The sequence below is a fragment of the Cryptomeria japonica genome, chromosome 10 (genome assembly GCF_030272615.1).
Source record: "Cryptomeria japonica chromosome 10, Sugi_1.0, whole genome shotgun sequence".
NCBI classification, from domain to species: domain Eukaryota; kingdom Viridiplantae; phylum Streptophyta; class Pinopsida; order Cupressales; family Cupressaceae; genus Cryptomeria; species Cryptomeria japonica.
Window position 1 is genome coordinate 586,547,579 of NC_081414.1, and position 20,583 is coordinate 586,568,161.

At 35.9% G+C, this 20,583-nt stretch overlaps 1 protein-coding gene across 1 annotated transcript; it reads right to left on the reverse strand.

Moving 5' to 3' along the window:
* Positions 1-387: 387 nt before the first annotated feature.
* LOC131071878 (uncharacterized) lies at positions 388-19,348 on the reverse strand. Its single transcript, XM_058007840.2, has 4 exons — positions 19,148-19,348; positions 6,838-7,194; positions 498-515; positions 388-414 (listed from the first exon to the last, which is right to left on the reverse strand). The coding sequence occupies exons 1-4, from the start codon at positions 19,346-19,348 to the stop codon at positions 388-390; spliced, it is 603 nt and encodes a 200-aa protein (XP_057863823.2).
* Positions 19,349-20,583: the final 1,235 nt, after the last annotated feature.

The window sequence follows — 20,583 nt, forward strand, 5'->3', positions numbered from 1 at the left end:
GTGGGGGGAAAGTTAGTTAAGGCAACAATAGGTCCACCCCAAACACGATAAAAATTCTTTACCTTAAGAAAATCAAATATGATTTAATCTAATCCAGCCTGATTCATGCTCATTTTATAGCCCAAATTGAGGTGTTGAATACCCATGTGCATGTCCATTTTAAACACCAAATTGAAATATGAAGGCATGCATGTCAATTTTAACCATTGTTGATTTTAAGCCCAAATCGAAGTGTTATACATGCATGTCAATTTTAGCCAATGTTAATTTTAAGCACCAAAAGACAAAGTGTGAGATTATGCATGCATGTCCATTTTAACTATTGTTGATTTTAAGCACCAAAAGATGAAGTGTGAGATTATGAGTGCAATTGATCCAATACTAATCTTATCCTTTCTGTAAATTTGCCACAGGCTGCAAACAGATGATTAGTAGTAAAACCAAATCAACAGAAAACAAAGAATAAAAAATTGACAGAAACTAATGCGTGACAATACCTGCCCGATTGCATGACTCTGAATAAGCAACTACATAATTCTGTTAGCCCGAATGTGTGATTCAGATAGGGCACTTGCATGATTCTAATAGAGCGATTGCGTGATCTGTTTGATAAATGCATGACAGTGATAGGACAATTGTGCGATACTATTAGGACCAATCTATGACACCTACGGCGAATGCGTGACACTTTTAGCGAATGCATGACACTTTTGGCGAATGCATGACACTTATGGCGAATGCGTGACACTTATGGTGAATGCGTGACACTTTGGCGAATGCGTGACACTTATGGCGAATGTGTGAAGATATTGGTGAATGCGTGAAGATATTGGCGAATGCGTGAAGATATTGGCGAATGCGTGACTCAAACCAGAAAATGAAAAACTATGAATGTCTATTGGTGTCTACATGAATGCATAAATTTGTCTATGAGATTGCATGATTCTATAAACGTGATTGCGTGATGATGAGATCTGCTTTGAAATCCATGCAAAACCTGCAAAAAATGAAAAATCCACACGATTTGCAAAAATCACACAGAAAACAAAGAAGGCTAATTAGTTGTTGTTCACGTCGGGTTCACCAAAATGTGTGCATGTAAAATTCATCTTATAAAATATCAATTAGAATCAAAGGGAAATCATGAATCCCTATCTAATCAAATAATTCTAACAAACAAACAATGAAATAACACAATCAAGCAAAATAGGAACTATAAATGAAATCAATTAAAGACTCCCCATTCCATGACTACGTATAACTTCCATTTCATTTCTCTTCTCTGTGGTATGATGGCTCTTAGATATTGCGCTGGTAACCTGCAAGTGACACAAAGATTCAAAGTTCATGATTCAGAATAAATGTCCAGGATTGAGGAGGATTGAAAATGGAGATTGAATGCTCAATTTATAGATAATTGGAGAAGATTGATTGAAAGGTGGAACAGATTGATCAAGAGGTGGAACTCAAGTGAGCTCACATGTTCATTGATAGTTGAACTGCTGATTTAGAGGTGAAACAAAATAGATTAAATAGATTAAAGGAGTCAACTGATTGAGAAAAAGCTAACTGAAAGAAGAAAAAGAATGATTGGAGGAAATAAAGAAGATGACAAAGAGAACTAGAAGATGAAAATAGAGATTGGAGACATAAATGATTTAATAAATTAATTTAGCATGTGTTTGCACTTTAACTTAGATTTTCAATTTAATCCTTGCATGAGATTTATTCAAATAATTGAATTTATTTCAATTTAGCATTTGAATATATTTAGAACTTGACTTTAATTTTCAATTTGGTTTTTAAAATCATGCACATGTATTTGAATTTGGAAGAAATTAGAAAAATTAAAATAATTAATGAAATTAGAAGAATATGAAATGAAATGAAATTAGAATTTGGGGTTTTGGAATTGGAAGAATTAATTAGCTAATTAAATACTTTAAAGAAACTATTTAATTATTTAGAAATTGAATTTAATTAAATAATAAAAATTAATTAATTTAAAGGATAAAATCATAATTAATTAAATAATAAATATTTAATTAATAAAAAGGGTTAATGATTAGATGATGATAGGATTGAGATAGAAATTGAGAATTAATTTATTTAAATAATAAAGATTATTTAAATTGGGGAATTAATCATAATTAATTAAATAATAAATATTTAAATAATATTTAGAAAATGGTTACAATGATTAAATGATGAAAGAATAAGAAATAGAATAATTAGTAAGATCATGAAGAAATATGACATTAGAAGAATAAGATTAATTAACTTAATTAAAGAATTAAAGAGTTATTTAATCAATTAGACGAATAATTAGCACATGATCAATGAGACATTTTTAGGTGTCTACACAAATCATGGTGTTATGTGTTGTGGATAGATGTTAATTGTTCTATGATTTATGTTTGTGCTTAATTGATATATCTGTTATTCTGGTATTTGGTTTATGCATTCCGGTAAAAGGTTTTGTGTGCTTAAAGTTGCATAATCTATTGACAATTGATTCACCCCCCCTCTTAATTGTCCACCGCTTATCCTAACAATACTAACATCCAAACATCATTTCCAAGGGATGACAAGTAGATTTCCATTCTCCTACTCTAGAAGGCATAATTGGTTCCATCAAACATAGGTACCTTAGTAAATGAGGATTAATTTCTAGCCATTGTGTTCACAAGTTAGGATCTACCCAAGCTGGAGAAATTTTTTCTATTAGGGAACCTAGGGCTCTGATACCAATTGAAGGAACACAATGAGATCCCTTAGAGGGGGGCATGAATCAGTGAATCTTTAAAACTTTAAAACAAATTAAGCAAACACTAATAATTCAAATAGATTAAAAACACACACACACAAAGAAAACCATATTACACAAGATTTGCGAGGGAAACTCAATATGGGAAAAACCTCAGTGAGAAAAGCTTCTAGAGACTATTGCTCTAATCCAGCCTCACAATGAAATAACTTATTACAATAGTTTATGGGCACCCACCCAAAGGAGCACCAACCCCTGAATTTTGAGCACCTACCCAAGGAGCACCTACCCCTAATCTGAGCACCCACTCAAAGAATTACAATGACAATAAAAATTTCTAATACAATTTGAAAGCCTTGTTACAAATGAATTTTTGTAATTCATTGATTTGGACAATTGTGCTTGCCTGTTGCCTTTCTATTTTGACTCTTTGAAGTGCCCCCTCTGCCTTCTAATTTCTGCAAACCAACATAGTCTTCTACTTTTAGTCTTCAATCAATCTCTGACCTCTGCTACTGTAAGTCCACCTTCTTGGTCTCTACTCTTCTTTTCTATCCTTAATTATTTCCCTTCTCTACAAGCATTCTCTTAGTTCCACAATTCACTCTTCTACCTCGCTAGTTTGCATACACTTTCTCTATTTCACACTCTACTCCTCACTCTCTCTTGTCTGTACGTACACCTTCTGTCTATTCGACACACACACATATACCATACACTCTACACTCTACAATTAACAACATCACCTCAACCTTTCTCAATATTCAATATTTCCCTCCAAAAAGGACTGTTCAAAAATAACTCTTCTTGACCTACAAGAAAATCTTCTAGAGTAGTCGTTTAGTGGCCACCTTAATTGCTTCTTCATCTAGTTTGATTTATGCAAGTAATTTCCACCTTCTCTTGTCACATTGACTTAGCTGTGTGATCTTGTCGACAAAGGATTTTCAATTTTTTCTAGAGCCACTCAACCACCTGTAAATATGCCTCCATTAATGTAGCTATCTATCATAAATTTGGATTAGACTGCAAACTACTATGTCTGGTAAATTCATGAGGTCCATCTCTACAAGCAAGACTTTGGGCTTTGATTCATTATGCAACTCCACATCATCAATTCAACCTTGGTCAGCAATCCATGTGGTCCCATCATCCATCGATATCATCAAACTCATGACTAACACTTCGTGTTACATACACTTTTCATACCTTTTACGTAGCCTAACTAACATGGGGGTTATATGCATTGTCTCTACATGTTATGTGCACTGTAAACCATCCACTCGCAGGTCCACAAGTGCCTTGGCAGTCCTTTTTACTATTGACTACGAAGTTACGAAGATCTCTTACCTTCTACCTATAGATCTGCGAATGATCGAGCTACCTCATTGCATGGACTCATGGATTTGTCGAGGCCATCTTCCATACCACTTTTTAGGCTAGTTGACCGAAGGTGGGGTCCACCTGTTCCTTCCTTATCGCAGATATCTTGGTTGGGATGGGGACCACCCACTTCATCCTACCTGCTCGAAAGTAGCTAGCCTGGCCGAGGTGGGGTCCACTTGCTAGATTAATGATTGTTGTTGCACCACGAACTTCTCCTCTCTAGCACATAATCTCCCCATAGATTCTTGCCCACCATTAGATCTGATACCAATGGAGTCGAAGTGGGATCCACCCTCGTGGATATGTAGAGATCAATGATCAATGATTATCATTGCACCGTGGCCTCCTTCTCTCTAACAAATATTCTTCCCACAGTTGAATGTTCACCATGAAATCAGTTAGCGATAGACACGATGTGTTATGCTAAACTAATAACACATATGAAACTAACATGACATGAGAGATAACATAGTTAGTTATGTTATACTTATAAATATGTGCCACTAACATGGTGAATTATGCATAACTACAACTGCAGTTTTCTGAGTCTTCACAATTTGCCCGATGCCTTTACCACTCTATGGAATGTGTCTTCTTTGTCTAACTCAAAGTCCTAATAATACACTTGATGCTTTCCTTCTATATCTACTCCATGACATTCACCATCCTGCATCTCTATCCAATGCCAGTCCCTACATCACTGTCCAGTGCATCTGCCCAACTGTTGACATCAACAATAATCTAATGCCAACATGGCCCTCCTCACTTCTTTGTTATTGTTTGCACTCCATAGAAGAAAATTCCTAAGAGGAGGTGTGAATTATCTCACATGAATCCACACCCCTCCTGGGCATGCAAACCCCTCCCTATCACACATCAATGCCAACAAAATCTCCATCCCCACTAGCCATTCCTTCCTCACACACCTATTCATGATCTCCGCCACCAAATCTCTTGGTTCTAGCTCTAGGCACCATGCCATGAACATCAATGTGATGTTAGCATTAGTTTAGTATCTAAATTCTCCATTTACATACTCCCCCCCAAGCACAATTTTAACTCACGTAATGAAGGTTCGCTCTTCGAAGATGAAGATGTTGGCAATCTTGTCATCACTGATTCGGCCCCAAAAGTCCACCTACTATTAATTGGTCTACAATGAGAAATTTGCCTCCATGTTCAAGCTCTGCACACTTACCCCACCTCAAGCTTCACCAAGACATCAAAGAATGTAAATGACTAGTTGTATTTGGTGGTTTATTATCTTCTTTCAATTACCCTGCATCTTAAATGTCCTTGCCAACTTAGAAATACCTTATAAATTTTGGCACCAAATATATCATATGGATCTTGCACCACAAGGGAGATTTTTGGCTTTCAGACTCTATGTTATAATATTTTATGAGGTCAACTTGAATCAGCCACCACTAGCTACTATTATTTATCTTTATTGCTGGTGAGATTGCATCATTCTTCATACCACTGGGTGAACTCACAATGTTGGTTCCCACTTTTTTGTACATCTTGATTTTTGCTGAAATCATACATTTTTTTAGAAAATATAATTATTCAGGCTTTAAGAGGTCCCATTTGAAGTAATTAATTGAAGAGATCTAGATCAAAGGCTCTTAGATCAAAATTTCTTAGATAGATCCTCTCTACTTCTAAATCATACTTGCAATGGAGTCTCCTTTGCATCTATCAAATGCTGAAAAAAAAACCAATTTTACAGTAGCTTTTGGGGGGTCAAATGAATTCATTTGGAATTTTTATTTTCTTAAGTATTTAGCCCTTATTATAAGCTTTCCAAATAGTATAATTTTTAATATATTTAATTTCATTAATATAATTTTATTTTATTTCTTATGAATGTAGGATTTTCACTGAACATGAAATTCTTTGTTCAATGTTGTTAGAGTATTCGGGTATTTACTTGATTAATTAAACACTATTTGTTTAATTATTTAAGTTCCCTTTATCTCTTTTACACTTAAGCTAACTTTAGGTGCATATAATTAATTATTTTAATTAATTATTATGTGCAAACCTAGGTTTTCCCTTTTAGGGTTTCTTGACCTATTAAAGGTTGAGTTCTTTCTTTTCATTGTAAGAATCACATTACATATTTTTGTGAATATTGAGCTCTCTCTTTTTGAGGATATTCTCTGTGTATTTGTTTTTCTGTATTTGCTTCCTTGCTTCTCCTTGTAACAGGTTTTTCAGCTTGCAGAGATTATTTGGGCTCCTATGGTGTTGTATTTTCTCAACTTCAATATGGTATCAAAGCTTCAGATCTGCAACTACCTGTTCTTGTTTTGAGAATTTTTGCTTTGGAAGCAGATCTGGGGTTTTAGGAATTTTTTGTGTACCTAGGGTTTGACCTTTTTTTCTAAGCACTTTGGGCCTAAACGGACCTCACCGTCGTGCTCAAAAGGCCCAAAAACCCTTATGGTCATATAAAATTCGACCTATTTTGGTTCCTGAGCCTCTGGGAGTATTTTTTCTCCAGATCTAGGCCGTACGACCTTGGCACGCAGTTCGAGAAAAAAATTTCAATTTTTTTTTTGCCTTTTTATAGCATGCAGGCCGGATTTTGGTATTTTTGAAAAACAAAAAAATTAAAAAAATATATCAAAAGGCGAATTTTTTTTGGTTTTTTGGGGTTCCCACGGTACGCAGGGTACCGTGGGACCCCTGTCGTTGTTAGTACAGCCCACGGACTTCCCCTGGCTTCGGGCCCTACACCTCCCCTGACAACTCCGACACCCCTGCCAGTCCTGGTCCCCGCCGGCTCCCTGCTGGCCACCAGCTCCCCAGCCCCCGTCGGCACCACACCCGCCACCTGCAGCCTCCGCCGCCCGATGCCCAGCCGCCGACCCTTCGCTCCCTGCACCTTCGGCTCCCTGCGGCCCACAATCGTCGGCCCTCCACTCCCCGCGCCTCCAGCTCCCTACGACCCCCCCGCCTGGCCCTCCTCGGCCATCGCCTCCTCGCGCTACCGGCTGCCTGCTCCCCAGCCTGCGCCTGCTTCCAGCCGCCACCTGCAATCCCCACTCAGGCACCAACCTCTTTTTCCGACCGACCACCGCCCAACCATCGGGGCGCCACCCACTGGCCACCGGACCACCAAAGAGCCACCAGACCTCCTTTTTTGGCCTTTTTCAGGGGGGGTTTGGTTTTTGGGCTCTATCTTGGGCATACAGAGTCATTTTTTCAAAAACCAATAGGCATCAGAAAGCTAGTTCCGAGGCCGACCTCATGGTGTTGATAATTTTTCCAATTTTGCTATTTGACTATATTTTTTTCCAGTTAAAGTGAGGTCTAGTTTTTGCACTCCGAGAGCCATATAATGAGCATCCGACCTCCGTTTTTCAAAAAATTTATATTTTTAGAAAGCGTGTGCTATGTAATTTCTAGTCATCTGAGTTTTATTTCCAGATTCTGCTCCATGCATATTTTATTTAGTTTTTTGCTTTTCAGCACTCTGGTGGATATCATGGTTGTTTCAAGTCCTGGGATCTCTTCTCTGAGTAGGATGTCTCTATTTTGGTTCACGTTTCTATTTCCAGTCTTCTTATCATTGTAGCTTGTATTTATGCAAATGCACTGAGATAAAGTGCCATCATGCATTGTTTACTTGGAATCTTGCATATCTTGTGTCTTGTTGTACATGCACTATTGATCAAGTGCCATGAGGGGGTTGATGTTTGCTTGTTGTTTGCCATCTTCCTTTGTCCAGTGAGTGTTCCTTCCATGACATTCACCTCATGATGTGTGTCAAAGAGTGTTCCTTCCATGACACCATGTACTTGTCTCAGCACCTTTGATGTTCCTGTTTCTTCATCATGCAGTTTTTTTTTTGCTGTCCTTTTCAGTGTTCCTGTCCCTCTCCTACTTCCGTATTATGGGGAGGTTTATCCTGTTGGTTCTACTACTTCCATGGTTCGATTGATCAGCTCTTTAGGCTTTGGTGTTTTCATGCCATCTGTATCTTCGATTTCAGTTGTTTGCCTTGTTTGCCTTCTCATTCGAGTAGTGTCATTTGAGGGCACTCATACAGATTACAGTCTTCTCTACCTGGTCATGTTCTATTTCAGTGGAGGTTCTTCAAATCAGTAGTTATTCTTCGACAGAGTTTGCAGGTTCTTCATGCTTTAGTGGTATTCTTTTCCATCTCTTTTTGGAGTAGAGTTTTGTTCCCACGTGGTTTTCTCTATTTCTCCAATTCATAGAGATTTCATTGTATTTGGGTACCTGATCTGGCCTTGTTGTCGGGACCCATCTTTATTGCTTTCAGTAGCTGTTCTAGGTTTTAGCCTCTCCCTAAGTCTAGCTTAAGGGGGGGTGTTAGAGTATTTGGGTATTTACTTGATTAATTAAACATTCTTTATTTAATTATTTAAGTTCCCTTTATCTCTTTTACACTTAAGCTAACTTTAGGTGCATATAATTAATTATTATGTGCAAACCTAGGTTTTCCGTTTTAGGGTTTCTTGACCTATTAAAGGTTGAGTTCTTTCTTTTCATTGTAAGAATCACATTACATATTTTTGTGAATATTGAGCTCTCTCTTTTTGAGGATATTCTCTGTGTATTTGTTTTTCTATATTTGCTTCCTTGCTTCTCCTTGTAACAAGTTTTTCAGCTTGCAGAGATTATTTGGGCTCCTGTGGTGTTGTATTTTCTCAACTTCAATAAATGCTTATGAAAAAATAGTAAACGTCACCCAAAAAATTCTAAAAAATATTTACACACTAGGTATTGAAGTCCTCTTTCCAACAAAAAAATAATAATTGATTTTCGTTACATATACAACAATTTATGTAATATCAAATGGACATATGTCAAAATTATAGTTAACTCAACTTAAAATCTTAATAAAATATGAAATATTGAATATAATGTTACAAAACTAATTTAAAACACTAGATATTCATGTTATAAAACCAAATTTGAAAGAATCACATTCATATCTATTATAGAAAAAAAGTTATGCTATACAAAGTGAGTATCACTCTTTAAAAATGTTATTTTTTGAAAAAAACTACTTTACGAGGGAGATAGAAAAATGGAAGCAAATTGATTCCAAAAATTATCAAAAAATAATTTTTAGAATCTACATACAAAATGACACAAATCACTAGTTCACATTGATGCTCTGCAAAAAGGATTAGAAAATCTGTTTGATGGCAACACACACAAGAGCACAAGAAACAAACATTAGTGTTAGCAACAAAAGATTATCCTAAACAGGCATATCAAGAGAGATATTAAGCATGAAATAGAAAGCATATAAACATAGAATAAAATAGCTAATCAAGATGCTCATAGTTGCTCCTCCCTTGTTCCTCTCCTCTCCAAGTCCCAAATGAGTGTAGCTCTCAGCAGCTTTTTGCACTATGGATGCTTATGGAGGATTGAGATTTAATATTAAGCTTCAAATATGAAATGAAAAGCTAAATACTATGCTATTGATGCTAAAATGATTGATTTTACCAAAAAGACAAGATTTTAGTTATGCTATGCTAAATGCTCTCTAAAAATGTCTATAGCCTAAATGCATACAAGTTTTCAGGATCTGGATTATGAAGGAATGGGCTCTATTTATAGGAAAAATGGAGCAATGGATGGCCAGGATTGAAAGGTTTAATCAAGGGTCAAGCTTGAAAGTTGGGGATCCATGTGCACAATTTGCACCAATGAAATGGTGACAAGTGTCAACATAAGATTGGGTTGAGAGAAAAGGTTGGAGGCATTAAAGGCCTGAGAAGACCTCATGGTTATCTAGAAGGTAAGGGTCAAGCCTAAATTAAGATTACCCACTGGATCAAGAGTTAATGCAAGGATAAACCTTTGTGCAAATGATTAAGAGATAATCATGGTCAAAGCATTAAAGGCTTGATGAGACCCTTGGGTTGGGTAGAGGTTGAGTCAAAACAAATGTCTTAACCATGTGGGAGGGTTTGAGGTAACCATTAATGGTTATTGGAGACTTTGGGGATTAAGTGGTTGAAGGTTGAAAGCCTTCAATGGTTATCAAAGACTTTGAGCCATTTAGTGGTTGAAGGTTGAAAGCCTTTAATGGTTATCAAAGACTTTTAGGCTTTGAGAAGTGACTCCATTTTGCTTAGGAATGTGACAATAATTAGGGGATGGATTAGGCTAATTAGGAAGGGGTTAGAAGAATCTAGAAGGGGATTAGATTTTGCAAGTGGATTTGGTGGGTGAGGGAAAATAGGATTTTATTAAAATAAAAATTCATCTATTTCAATAAATGTGTGCAAGTTGTATTTGGATAAATATTCAAATAAATATTAATTTATTTAAATGAGAAAAAGGAAGATAAAGCATTAAAATGCTTGAAGACTTTGAGGGGAACCATTAAAGGCTTGAAGACTTTAAGGAAAACCATTAAAGTCTTAAGAAGACTATAGAAGGAAGCCATCAAGTTTGAAGACTTTAAAGCCATCAAGTTTGAATACTTTAAGGGAAACCATTAAAGGTTTCAAGTGGGTGAGGATAAATAGGATTTTAAATAAATAATTTATTTAAAATAGTTGTGCAACTTGCTTTTGTAGGAAAATACAAGTGGGTGGAGGATAAAGGTGATTTAAATAAATGATTTATTTATTTAAATGTGAGAGGTGGGATTTTGGGGGATTTAAATAAATATTAATTTATTTAAATGTGAGAGGTGGGATTTTGGGGGATTTAAATAAATATTAATTTATTTAAATGTGAGAGAAGATTTAATTAAACAAATATGATTTATTTATTTAATTAATGGTATGAATTTGGTTAGGTGAAGTAAATCAAATAAATTGAATAATTTATTTAATTAATAGGAGAAGAGGGTTAAGATGAATTAATTAAATATTAATTTAATTAATTATTAATTGATGGTTAAATAATCAAATAAATACTAAGTATTCATTTAATTAAGTGGACAGATTTATGTGACTACACACATCATCTACAAATTCCTTACGGTTTATAAGTAATAGGTGTTTGAATCGGAAGTTTTTTCTAAAAAATAATATTGCAGTGTCAAAGTTGGCAAAAAAGTGTAACCCACTACTGTGGGTTTACCCTCCACCTCATTCAAATACCAATCCAGTGTACTTCCGTCAAGCTCCCATGCTTGAGAGCGACATACTTCTTCTCTTCGTGCACTACTATCACTAATGAGTAATTACATGTTTTGCACCTCAACTTTGTTCTACTACCATCATTTGTTCCTCACTCTTTCACCTTGTCGATAATCCACTACTTCCTTTGCTTGAGCATCTACTTCCTGATTTCCCTCTCTTAAAGCATGGGATACTTTGAATTTCAAAAATTATTTTAAGAGTTTAACAATGATCTGTATTATCTTGTCAATTTTCCAATGTAATGCCTCCCCCTTTAATATCGCTTGAGTGATAATTTTTAAATCATCTTCTAGCTGCAAGTGTCTAACCCTGAGTCTCTTTTCCATCTGAATAGGCAGCAGGGCTGCATTAGCTTCTGCCAAATTATTGGTGGTAACACCTAAGCCTTGTCCACACTTTGCCAAAATCACTCCTTTGTGGTTTCTTGCCACACATCCCACTCCTGATTGACCCTGATTTCCCTTAGTCGTGTCGTCAAAGTTCACCTTTATCCACTCTTTATTCAAAAGAATCCATTTAATATTTTGTCTCTATATTTATTTAGTATCAATCCTAGGAAGCCCATTAACGGGCTAGAATCCATCAGTATTGATCATCGAAGTGTATCATAAGTATTTTGGGCTTTGAGTTGGTTAGTGTGGTTTGATGTGGATTAGAGGTTGATGATTCATCATCTCATCCTAGTGTTGTTTGATGAGACAATGTGATCATGGTTTGTGTCATTTGTCATTGAGTAATCGTCCTTCTCTCTGTCTCTCTATTATCATTTCATCATGGTGAGTTATCCTATGGTTGTTAGTATTCCAGTAGTGCCACCTTGCTTGTGCAATGGTATGGTCTTGTGAAATCATTATTCAATGTTGTAATGTTCTTGTGACACTTATGTGCTCATTATAGTGGGAGTGCAACATATTTTTTCATATCTTTAGTGTTGTCAATTGTCATTTTACAAAAAAAGTTATTTCATCGAGTTTTTCCTTGGTCCTTTAGGTGAGGAATTACATCTAGTATCAGAGCCCATGTTGTAGCACTGATATCTCTAGTTCATTTTGTTTCCCATGTGGTTGTTAGTACTTGGCATGTAGTGTGTGAGTGCAATCATTTGTTAGACTTGTTGCTTGGGTACCTTATATATAATTTTAGCGAGTTCATTGTGAAGTATCCCAAGAAGTGTGTTGTGGAGGAAGAATGCCTCCTAGGCCCTTCTACACCTATCTAGGAAGGAGAGATACCCCTATTTTAGTGCCTCCTAAGATGGAGAAAAATCACTCTTTGGTATGTTTCTCCTTGTGTGTGATCTCTTGTTGGGTCTTCGTGAGTTTTGGAGTGTGTGTGTGTTGTTGGTAATAGTTGTTGTTTCCTTGTTTTTCCTAGTATGTTATGTTGGATTAATTTTTGTTGTTAAGGGTTAGTTAAACCCTCAAGTGTGTTGAGGAGTTCTTCCATGTGTGATTTCCTTCTTGATGTCTTGATTCTTTTCTAGTATGAATTCTTAGTGACCCTTGAGTGGTCTTACTTTCTCTTGTGTACTTTTTAGATGGTATGACTAAGGAATATTTCTCATTTGAATTGAGTGTATAACTTAGCTCCTAATTGAGCATTTAATGTACATTATATGAGTGATTCTTTGATTGTGAAAGAGGTTATAATAGTTCTCGTTCATGATGTGTTGATATTGTTGTACTTAACATTCATTATGCATTGATTTAAATGTGAGAATACAATGTTGCATGTGTGAAATGGAATTGTTTTTTATTAAGCAAGGAGAGGGCCATGGTTCCTTACATCAGCAAAACAACAACCAGAATAGGGACAAAAACTAGCAAATTACAAAATAATAGAAAACCCCAACAACATACCCATAATCAAAACTTATCAATAGTCCACATTAAAAAAAACATAGTTTAGTCCAAGCAGTGAGAGTAACATATCAAAATAACATAACATAATCCATGAAGGTCAGTAGTCCTAAAGAGATTAGAAACTAACTCTAAATAAACACTAAGCATAAGCATGATAAAAGTAACAACATTAGTCATTTTTTCTTGGGATCTTGTCCCAAGCATCAACCAACTTATATATATTAGTTTTCCAATCATCAACCTATAGGGCATAGTCTTCTTCTTTCCTGATATCTTTTTTATTCTTTTTCTTGAGTATCTTTGATAGATTATATTTACCTAAGAGCACTCCCATAACCGAATTCCACATTATACCATTAGTTATGTGAATTAAAGAATTAATGACATTCACAATTTCATTGTTGTCTTCTTTGGATTTCTCTTCTTGTGCCTTGAAGTCCATAATGTGGCATTGCATCTCTCTTATTTGATTCTCTTGATTGTTCTCTTTCCTCATTTCTATTATCTAGTTCCAAGTTGTATCCCACCTCTACATTATCCTCATTACCCAAGCTAGTAAACTGGTCTTTCTAGTAATCATCTTATTTCATATCTTCATTGGTAATTATATTTTCTTTGCCTTCCACCTCATCACGTTGTTCCATTTCCCCTTCATTATCTTCCTCTATTATTTAGAGTCCTCTTCCTCACCTGGAAGGTATATCTCTTCTGAATCCAACTTTGTTACCTTCTCCTATTTGTCTTTTTTCTTACCTGTATCCTTTTGTTTTAGCCTTTCTGACCTCCTCTCTCCTGAGCCACTTCCCACTTTTTCAGTATTTTGATTAGGATATTGATTTGTTTCTTCAATTACAATAACCTCGATGTTTGACTTAGGGTTTTGGGATTTTTCTTTCCTTTTCTTTGGATTGCCGATTTTGTCTTCTAAATTTTTTTATTTCTATGGGGTAAGCTTGATCAGGTCAACATCCTCATCAAGGAGGTTGGAATTATTGACAAGTTAAAGACATGTAAATGTTGATATGTGAAAGACACGTGAATTTTTATAATAGGTCATTTGGGTTAATGAGTTATGTCCCCAAATTACATTGTTTATAATCTTCTTGAGAGAACCTATGTGATTACATGAATTATTAAAATAGTTAATAAAAGAAGTTTAAATGGGCCTTATGCATTTGGTACATCTTGCATCTATTGGCCACGATCCTATGTTGACCCTATCTTGCACAAAGTGTATAATTAATTTGTTAAATAAAAATTGCATGACCTTGTGCCTCCATTGTGTTGTCCCTATTGAACATGTGTATATAATTTAATCATAGCATGTGATAGTGATTCATGATGTAATTAAATGAATGTCCTTTGGGATGGACAATATTTACCTAGTTCAATGTCAGTCATTCCCTATATGAGTAATTGTGTAAAGTATCCTTGTGTTAGAACTTGATTGTGACATGAATTGGCCTTATTTTGTAAATGTGTGTGTTGGTTCCCAAATCAACAGATCCCCAAACCCGAAAGATTTAGCCACTTTCTTATCTACAGGTTCAAGGTTGGATTTGGCCAACAAATGAGTTCAGCCTTAGGACTGAACACTCCTACACTTTTGGCTCTGCAAAACCAAGGTGGGTACACCTTAACAATGCCTTAAGATACTAAACATACATATTGGTTGACACTGTTATGATAAGAAAATGTCTCAATGAAAATATACCAAGGAAAGCATCATCACCTGAGATTTTGGCTATAATCTTGTCATACTAACTCTCACTTAGTGATTGAGTCTAGTTTAAGACTAATTCTACTCCTACTCCTATTGTATAAATATAAAAGGTGAAATAAAAATGATTCTAAAAGTGTAAATGTCTAGTGCCTAATTTGGGTAAACAGAGTCCAATTTGATTATTACCCACTGGTTTGCCATCCTTCCAATTTGTATTGTAAGGCATATCATGCAGCCTAGGTCTATCATGCCTCTGATAATTGGCCTTGTCTTGGGACAATCCTTTTTCATTTTTTAAAATCTTGTAATTGAAATCCTTTATAGCACTCATGACTTTATCCATTTTATCCTCTTCCTTAGGATATTTAGTATAACACCCTTTACGATTTTGCAAGATTTGGATATCATTTCTTCTGCCAGCTTTACCAGAGGCCTTCCTATTATTTTATATAGTAAGGGCTTCCTTAAATGCTTCACTAAGAGTTGGAGGGTTCTTAGATCTCAAATCATATCCAATCTTAGGATCAAAGTCATCATAGTAGAAGATAAGACACATGTGATCAGTTGGCTTTAAATGAGGTGTTATTCTATTGAATAGCTTGATGAATCTGTTATTGAAACTTGAAACCTCTTCATTATGCCCCTTATTTATGGTAGTTAATTCACGAAGGGAAAAATTTGGATCAGAATGATCACTACACTGATCTTTGAACATCCTTTTGAAATCTTGGAAGGATCTAATTGACAAATTAGGCAAACTTCTATACCACTCTCTTGCATCATCCGTGAGTGATTGCATAAAATTTTTCATGAAGACATCCTCATGCTCAACTTCAAAGTTATCCATCACATTTTGGAAAGCCCTAATGTGATCCTCTCTAGTGACTGCATTGCTTCTTGAGAATTTAGGTATGACATTCCTTAATTCATTACTGATAGTATTGGGATAACCTTGAATTCTAGTAAAATCAATTTGCCTATATCTATCTAGTTGCATACGCTTTCTAGCAAATTTATTATGAAGTTGTTGATGCATTTTTTGTTGCTACTGTTGTTTCACATTTCCTTGGTTGAACTGATACCGAGGTATTTGGTTATGCTGATGTTGTTGGTGAGCAAGATGTTGTTGATATTGCAAAAAATGCAAATACTATTGATAGGCATTATTTCTGCCCATGGGCTTGTGTGGAGGATATTTTGGGAAAGGATATATAGTGGAGGCTGGGGAAATTATGGAGGATGAGGTGGATTATACACATATCCCAACCTATTAAACTAATTCAATGCCATGTATTGCTACTGCTGAATATTTCGTTGCTTGCTAGTGTGTTGTTGACTAGTCCTTGCTTGACTAGTACTGATATTTTGAGTAGTTGCAGGGGGAAAAATTACACTTGAAGACACTGAAGACATATTGGGAATTCAGGTGATCTATAGAAAAGGAATAGGCATGGATCTTACTGCAGTACTAAATTTACTCATCTGAACACCGGTATTGGCTTGGGTATGGCCTACAAAATGTGATATTGATGCATTTGTCACAGTAGTTTGAGTGCTGACATTTGCAGTAGAAGACATAGAGGAACTACTAGCATTTGATGCATTTGATTGGAGAATAAAGGAAGATGAAAGACTTATATTTACCACTGATGAAACATTAGGCATCTAACTCATACCACTAGCATATTGACCAACCAAAGGAGGAAAAGAAAGAGTTGGCTGAGAGACTAGGTTAAGGATTTCATGAGCCATCGACTCCCTTTCTCTTATGAGTCTCATCCTATCTATTTGGGATTTTTTTTGGTCAACCTATCGTTATAAATCCTCTACTAACTCACCCAATGGATTGCCTAAGGTAGAACACACATTTGCATCAGTAAAATAGGCCTGAAACTAGGTTGGAAGTGGGGGATAGCTCATTGATATAGGAGTACCTATTACTACTTCAGGATTTGGTCAAACCCATCCCATGTATTTTCTACCTGTTCAACATACCTAGCCTCATTTTCTCTATGGGGTCTCTATCTTTCAAACTCTATGTACAATTGATCTTGCCTTGCTTTTCCCTGGACAGGGTCTTCATAATAAGAGTTTGAAGGGTTTTTATCCATTACTGTGAAAGTATAACAAAAGAAAAGGTTTTCTCTAAAAGGGGAATCATCATAGCTTGTTTCTTCTAACTCCTTAGAATAATAATAACCTTCAAATATATGTTTTCCTTTATCCTTAACTTGCAAGTCATGAAGACCCTCTATTCTATTCAAATAAACTTTATAGCTCACGTTTGTCAAATTTTCAACAGGTGAAGTTTTAGTATTACCTCTTCTTTTGATAGTCCACCTCCTATTTGTTGTAGCCTTGCTTGAATGATTTCTTCCTTATTCCCTTTGTCTAGCTTCCCAACCTAAACGGTTCTCATTGTCTAAAGCTTTTTTCCTTGCAATATGTTTATTCCTTCATGTTGCAGTGATACTAGCCCTTTCACTACTCATATGAACTTTCTAAGCTTCAAAAATTTTACTTCTTTTCAAAGTCACCACCCAATATGGGAGTTACTTTCTTTAGGATGTATTTTTCAAATTTAAACTTGACTTTTTACATTTGTGACTCTGAACCTTGGATAGACCTCTGGGTTAACAAAGCATACAAGATTTGACCAAAAAATCCCCAGCAGAGTCGTCAATTTGTTGGTTCCCAAATCAATAGATCCCCAAACCATGAATATTTAGCCACTTTCTTATCTACAGGTTCAAGGTTGGAATTGGCCAATGAATGAGTTTCAACCTCAGGACTGAACACTCCTACTCTTTTGGCTCTGCAAAACCAAGGCGGGTAGACCTTAACAATGCCTTAAGATACTAAACATACATACTGGTTGACACTGTTATGATAAGAAGATGTCTCAATGAAAATATACCAAGGAAAACATCAGCACCTTATATTTTGGCTATAATCTTGGCATAATAACTCTCACTGAGCGATTGAGACTAGTTTAAGACTATTTATACTCCTACTCCTATTGCAGAAATGTAAAAGGTGAAATAAGAATATAAAAGGTGAAATAAGAATGATGTTGAAAGTGTAAATGTCCAGTGCCAAATTTGGGTAAATAGAGTCCAATCTACAAAAAATACACACTGATTATGACATGCACTCAATAACCACTATCAACATCTTATGACTTGCATAATTTTCTCATAAAATCACTACAGGTTGAATTTAACACTTCAATCATACTAGTTAAAATTTTTCCATAATCGTGTTACAATGGCCCTAAATTCCCTTTTATAGGAGCAAGGGATCAAAACAAGCTTCAAGCCATGAGTGACACATGTCAAAATGTTATTGATTACATTTTACAAAATGCTACAAAGTAGCCTCAAATCAACTTTGTGTGCAGATCATCATGATTCATTAATGATAAATAGCTGCAAATATTACATTTGGGAATTAAAGTTGTATCTCTATTGGGATTCGTTAGGTGGTCCCTCCTGTACTTGTACTTTCTACGTTGGTATCCTTGATCCTGGAGCTGGAGCATGTGGACTCAGATAGGTACGAGGTTGTTGGATACTCCAATTAGCTTGCCAAAACTGGAAACCTGCATAGGGAGAAGAAAAAGGAAAATGCTAAAATGGACACAACTTTAATTACTCCTCCTCTTGGAGTTGATCCTCTTCTAAGGAGCAGTACTTCTTGTGCCAAGCTTCAATTTCATTGGATGGCTAGATAAAAGATCTCAAGCTCTACAATTTATTCACTGCATCTTTTGTCCTATGAGCTGGTACAGTAGTAGTCTGCAATTTATTCACTGCATCTTTTGTCCTATGAGTTGGTACAGTAGTAGTCTACAATATGAACTTATGATACAAAAAGTCTACATCAATGATTTTGTCAATGATCAAACGGTATGTATTTTCCCGATTGGGCTCATTTACCAATGTCTCTAAGAATGCATTAATTTCTTCCTTGAAATCTTCTTTCCACTTAGCAAGGTCCTTTACCTACCCTTCATTTGTCAAAATTGTGGGAATATCCCACTTTTGCAGGCCCTTAAATGATCCCATTATTTTTCCCAATGCATTTCTTTCCTCTTCCACATGTGGGAGTTCTTTGATTAATAAATTGTAATTTTTCCATGTCATGCCCATATTTTGGGGTGCTTTGGGGTCATTTTTAATTTGTCCAATTTGTCCAAAATTCTATTTGAAATCTGCAAAATTGATGACCTTCTAATTTCAAAATAGTTTCTTTCTACCTCTTCTTTTGCTTTTTGTAATTCTTCCTTCCTTTTCTCCAACTCCTCTGGCTTAGGGCCCACTAAAGACATAGAGTCTCTTTTTGCCAAGTCAACCTTTAATTTTGCATTTTCAATGAAAATCCGACTATGGTCAGCATTCAGGGCCACATGTAAGACTTTGAGTCTTTCATGTCTCTTGTCTTTCTCCTCTACAACCATCTTAGCAAAATGGGTTGCATGCATTGATATGGTGGCGACCTCTGATGCAATTGTATATGCCAAAGTTCTAATAATTGCATCACATACCCTTTGTTATACCCCTCGCAACACTATGGTTTTTTCTGTGTTAGGGGACTTGGTCCATATAGAAAATGCTTTTATGCTTGGATTGACCCCTGACCCATGCTCCCCTAACTCATGTGCATACATTGGGTCTTCTTGCCTCATGACTTGATCTAGAACAAAATATTTCTCCAAGTCCCACCCCAACATTGATAACACGCCACTACTTTTTACCAATTCTCTGGCCTCTTGAGGGGTGCACTTGATGTTATCTTTATCAAAACTCTATATCTCTTCATTAGATAGATTTTTCAATTTTTCCTATAGCCAAAAGAACTTAAATTCAGGTGTACTGATGAAGTTATCATCAGACATGAATTGTCTAGAGGTTGTCATCCTTTCACCATTTGTTTCTTCCTCGGGAATGGTACTAGGGATAATTGCCCTATCCAAATACATTACCAGCTTAATGAATTCATTCTCTTTGAATGTCTCGGGAGGAGGGGAAGGTGGTGGCACACTCGTGTCGATTTCTTCTTCAATTATATTTACAAAATCAGATATTTTTGCCTTTCCTTTTTGGACTCTCCTTACCGTCTCAATAGTAGGTTGCTTTTCCATTTGGATGTCCTATTGTGGGGCATCATGTGAATATCCTTCTTTCAAAATTGCTTTTCCCTTGGACCTAGGGACAACTGATGGGATGTCTATAGGTCTAGATCTTCTACTACCTTGCCTGGCTTTTTGGCTTGCCTTCAGGACAACTCTTTTGCTATTATTTCATCAAAACTTCTGACTTTGCATGACATTATTGCAAAGTCATTATTAATGTTCTCACAAAATCCTAAGAATTCAGGGTCCTCCTCTCTCCTTTCTCTTTCCAATTTCATCAAATATTCCCAGTTCCATCTTCTTTGGATGGCTTCAGAGGGTTGGGAATTCCTGATTAAATCTTCTCTCTCATCATACAGATGGAAGAAACCCTTTATTTTAAATTTGTTAATCCTTACATCATTTATGTATCCCTTGGGGTTAAAATGCTTGGTCGGAAAAACTTTGAGCCGGTAAGTATTCACCAAAAATGCATGCACTTTTTCTAGGGTATCACACCCTACCATGAATTCATTATACATTGTTAACCTAGGAAGGTGTTTCCCCTTTTTCTCTATTCT

Bases quoted from the DNA above. Each gene is read 5' to 3' on its own strand.
- LOC131071878 (XM_058007840.2), bottom strand. From the start codon at position 19,348: ATGGTTGTAGAGGAGAAAGACAAGAGACATGAAAGACTCAAAGTCTTA. The intron at 7,195-19,147 runs GTAGAAAGAAAC...TGGGGATTGCAG, and splicing joins TACAAAAAGCAAAAGAAGAG to GTGGCGGCTGGAAGCAGGCG.